The sequence below is a fragment of the Gracilinanus agilis genome, chromosome 3, assembly GCF_016433145.1.
Source record: "Gracilinanus agilis isolate LMUSP501 chromosome 3, AgileGrace, whole genome shotgun sequence".
In the NCBI taxonomy this organism is placed as follows: domain Eukaryota; kingdom Metazoa; phylum Chordata; class Mammalia; order Didelphimorphia; family Didelphidae; genus Gracilinanus; species Gracilinanus agilis.
The window spans coordinates 552,605,983-552,609,845 of NC_058132.1; the positions used below are offsets into that span (position 1 = coordinate 552,605,983).

At 37.7% G+C, this 3,863-nt stretch overlaps 1 protein-coding gene across 1 annotated transcript; it reads left to right on the forward strand.

Annotated features, from left to right (window-relative positions):
- Positions 1-3,110: 3,110 nt before the first annotated feature.
- On the forward strand, positions 3,111-3,859 carry LOC123241837 (shieldin complex subunit 3-like; the record flags this gene model as incomplete). The annotated part of the gene is made up of 1 exon (XM_044669358.1): positions 3,111-3,859. A coding segment is annotated over exon 1 (513 nt), but the record flags the coding sequence as incomplete, so codon positions are not given.
- Positions 3,860-3,863: the final 4 nt, after the last annotated feature.

Sequence of the window (3,863 nt, forward strand, 5' to 3'; positions counted from 1 at the left end):
TTTCTTTCTGTCCTCAGCATGTCAGTGAGCATGTAGGGAATCTTAAATCAGCAGATAATATGGTAAGTCCTGGTGCAAGCACATTCAGTCAATATGCTTCAAATTGCCCTGACTATTTAAAGACAAAATAAGGAAAATATTTATTTGAGTTACTTCCATTTTGTAGAGATTAGACAATAATCTCCTAGGAAATACATAATGATGCAATTTAAAAACACAAATGGTTCTACCTTCTCATCTAGATTACCAATCACTAGATTAATAACCATTCTCCATATACATAAAGTCCTCCATTAGTGCCTCATCATGCTCTTAGGGCCATTCATTTCAATTATTGCAATAAGGGTGCTTTGAATTGGAGGGATATTAAAATGAAGAAGAATACTTCCTTTCAGAATGCCTCCCTGAATGGCAGGCAATTAGACCTAGTCCCATATATGTGCTCCATCACAACCCTGACATTCACAACAGACAGGATTAATTACCAAGAATCTAATGAGAAACTACAGTAAATTACTTCTACCACAGAGTTACTCGTGAAGTCAGTCAGAAGGGCATGGGAAGTTGGAAATGGTACCCATCAGGAAAGTTAGTATCAGCAGATCCGAAACAGGACACATGTAAGGCAATCTGGTCTTTTCGTTCAGAGATAACGAGAGCAAGGAGGTCCCCTGAGAAATGATAATCAGAAAAGTGAAGGGGGTGGGAAAAGAAGGAAAAAGAGAAACTCTGGAAGCCCAAGAAGGAGGCATGAAGCAAAGACTGGCCAAGGACCAAGTCATAGTGTTCAGAATGTGACCAGGAGCACTGAAGTCTCAATCTGCTGGAAAAAAAAAATCTTAATTTGCTCCTGTTCTACTCTTACTCTACTATCCTACATCTCTCCTTCCATCCACACACAAACTCTTAGAAAAAGCTATCTCTACAAGTTATCCCCACTGCCTCAAATCCTGACTCATTTCTCAGAGGATCAAGGAATGAGAAGCTCAGGCACAGAAAGGTTGTGACTTAACCATATCCTGCCCTTCTAGAAGAATCCCTCATAAGTTTTTTTATTTGAAATTTTTATTTAATTAATTAATTTAGAATATTTTTCCATGGTTATATGATTCATGACCTTCCCCTCCCCTCCTCCTACCACCCTCCCACAGCCAATGAGCAATCCCACTGTGTTTTGCGTGTGTCACTGATCAACACTTATTTCCATATTATTAATATTTGCATTAGGGTGATTGCTTAGAGTCTGCATCCACAATCATATCCCCATAGACCCATGTGATCAAGCAGTTGTTTTTCTTCTGTGTTTCTACTCCCACAGTTCTTTCTCTGGATGTGGATAACATTCTTTCTCATAAGTCCCTCAGAATTGTCTTGGATCCTTGCATTGCTACTAATAGAAAAGTCCATTACATTCAATCGTGTCACAGTGTATCCATCTCTGTGTATAATGTTCTCCTGTTTCTGCTCCTTTTGCTCTGCATCACTTCCTGGAGGCCTTTCCAGTTCACATGGAATTCCTCCAGTTCATTATTCCTTTGAGCACAATAATATTCCATCACCAGTAGATACCACAATTTGTTCAGCCATTCCCCAATCAAAGGGCATCCCCTCATTTTCCAGTTTTTTGCCACCACAAAGAATGTGGCTATAAATATTTTTGTGCAAGTATTTTTCCTTATTATCTCTTCCCTCCATAAATTTTTAAGGTCTTTTCTTTTCCCCCTCTCACCAATGTTCTCTCTATCAATCCACTATCCTGCCCTCATCTCTCTCCTGTGCTCCTGAACTACAAAAGCTTCTGCCTACTGTACATTGCCAAAACGACTTGCACAGGCATCTTAAAGGTATTCTTTCCCAAACAGAACTTATCTTCCTCCAAAATCCATGTATTTCCTAACTCCTATTTCTATAAAGGAGATCACTATTCTTTCATTCACCCTAGTTCAAAACTTTTGAAATGCTCATCTTTATAATCCCACTCCTATATTTATGGTTGCAAAATATTATAATAGTATGTTATATGTAATAATTATTATATTTATTATATAATGTAAATAAATTTAAAATAAATAGTATTTAATAATAAAATATAGCATAAACTATACAAATTAATATATAATGATAATAGCTAATATTTTTATTTGTTTAAGGTTTTTAAGTTTGCAAAGTATTTTACAAATATTATCTCCTGCTATCTTACAATAACCCTGAGAGGTAAATATTATTAACCCCATTTTACAAATGAGAAAACTCAGGTAGAGAGAGATTAAGTGACTTGCCAAGGTTCTCACAGCTAGTAAATTTCTGACCCTGGATTTAATTCATGTTTCTAGATGATGCCCTCTCAGCTGGACTATGACTATAGACACCTAACTACTTTCCCTGCAGTGTCTCCTCTCTCTGATCCATTTTTCCAAACAGCTGCCAGAATGGCATTTCTGAGTTACAGAACTTCTCTTCATGAGAAGTTCAGTGGCTCCCCATTAGCTCTAGGATCAAAGATTGTCTCCTCTTGCATTTAAAGCCTTCACTGACTTCAGCCTATCTTCCCTGACAGATTTCACATCCCTCCCTCTCACACACTCCACATTCCAACTAAATTGGTCTGATTGCTGTTTCCCATACACAACATTCCATCTCCCATCACTGTCTTTAAAACAGGTTGTCTGTCTGCCGTGCCTGGAACGTGTGCCCTCCCCTCCTTACCTCTTGGAATACCAAGGCTTGGCTCAAGTTCCAATTCCTCCATGATGTCTGCCTAGAGCATCTCAGTCGTTAGCATTTTCTTCATCCAGCTTCCAAAATTAATTAACTTGTGTTTAATTCATATGTTTTGCATTTACTTGTCTTCTTATCCCAAAGGAAAATGCAGAATCCATGAAGGCATTTGATTTTGTCTTTGAAGTCTTATTGCCTAGCACAGCAGAACCTTAATAAATGTTTTTTTAATTGCGTTCAGGTTATTCAATTGTTTATATTCTTTGACCCAGAGATTCCATTACCGGCATTATAACCCAATGAGGTTATTAACAACAATGACCTCAACAATGTAAATAAAGTCAACATGAATAGGAAACAAAACTCAATTAAGTCGGCGGGGCGTTGCTGGATGAGCCTCAAAACCCTCCTTTACCGGTAACTCTTAAGGTTTTAGTGGACATGGAGGTGAACCCACCCAAGCAGGAGCATTTACTGGCGCTGAAAGGTCCTGTTTCTTCCTTCTCATCAGTGCAGAATGTGAAAAGAAAGACAAGGAAATCTTATAACTATGAATTTAAGTCCTAGTGCTGCGGATCCCGACCAAGAAATATTGTATCCCCATTATTAGTATCTGGACTTGGGCAGAATGAGTACAGAGGTAGTATTATACTATCGACCATGTGAAAATGAACCTACACGATTATACAAAGTCACAGAAGAAGCTATTAATGAGTTTCCTACTCGTCCACTATTGAAATTTATACCTTGGTTTTCAAATGATATAATAAAACTTCCCCTCAAACCTAAGAGACTACCACCAGTTATTTCTGGTGAGGCAGCTAAAGAAATGGACCAAGACTTTATCTTTTCAGAGCATCACAGTAAGGCTCAGAATTATGATTGTACAGTGGGCCTTCTGGAGTTTCAACCAAATGTGGAAAAGAGGAGGTGTTTAACTCAGGCACAAACACTGGATGAACAAATTAGTTGTGGAAATCGAGATGAACAAAACAAAACAAAACGACTATTGAAAAGATCTTGGAGTGTTTCCGTTTCCAAGAATTTTACAGAAAAGATTTTGCCTTTATCTAAAGAATTACAACAGAGTTTAGAAAAATTAAAGCTACATTCATTATATAGAGCAAGGTGGACAATAGAACATT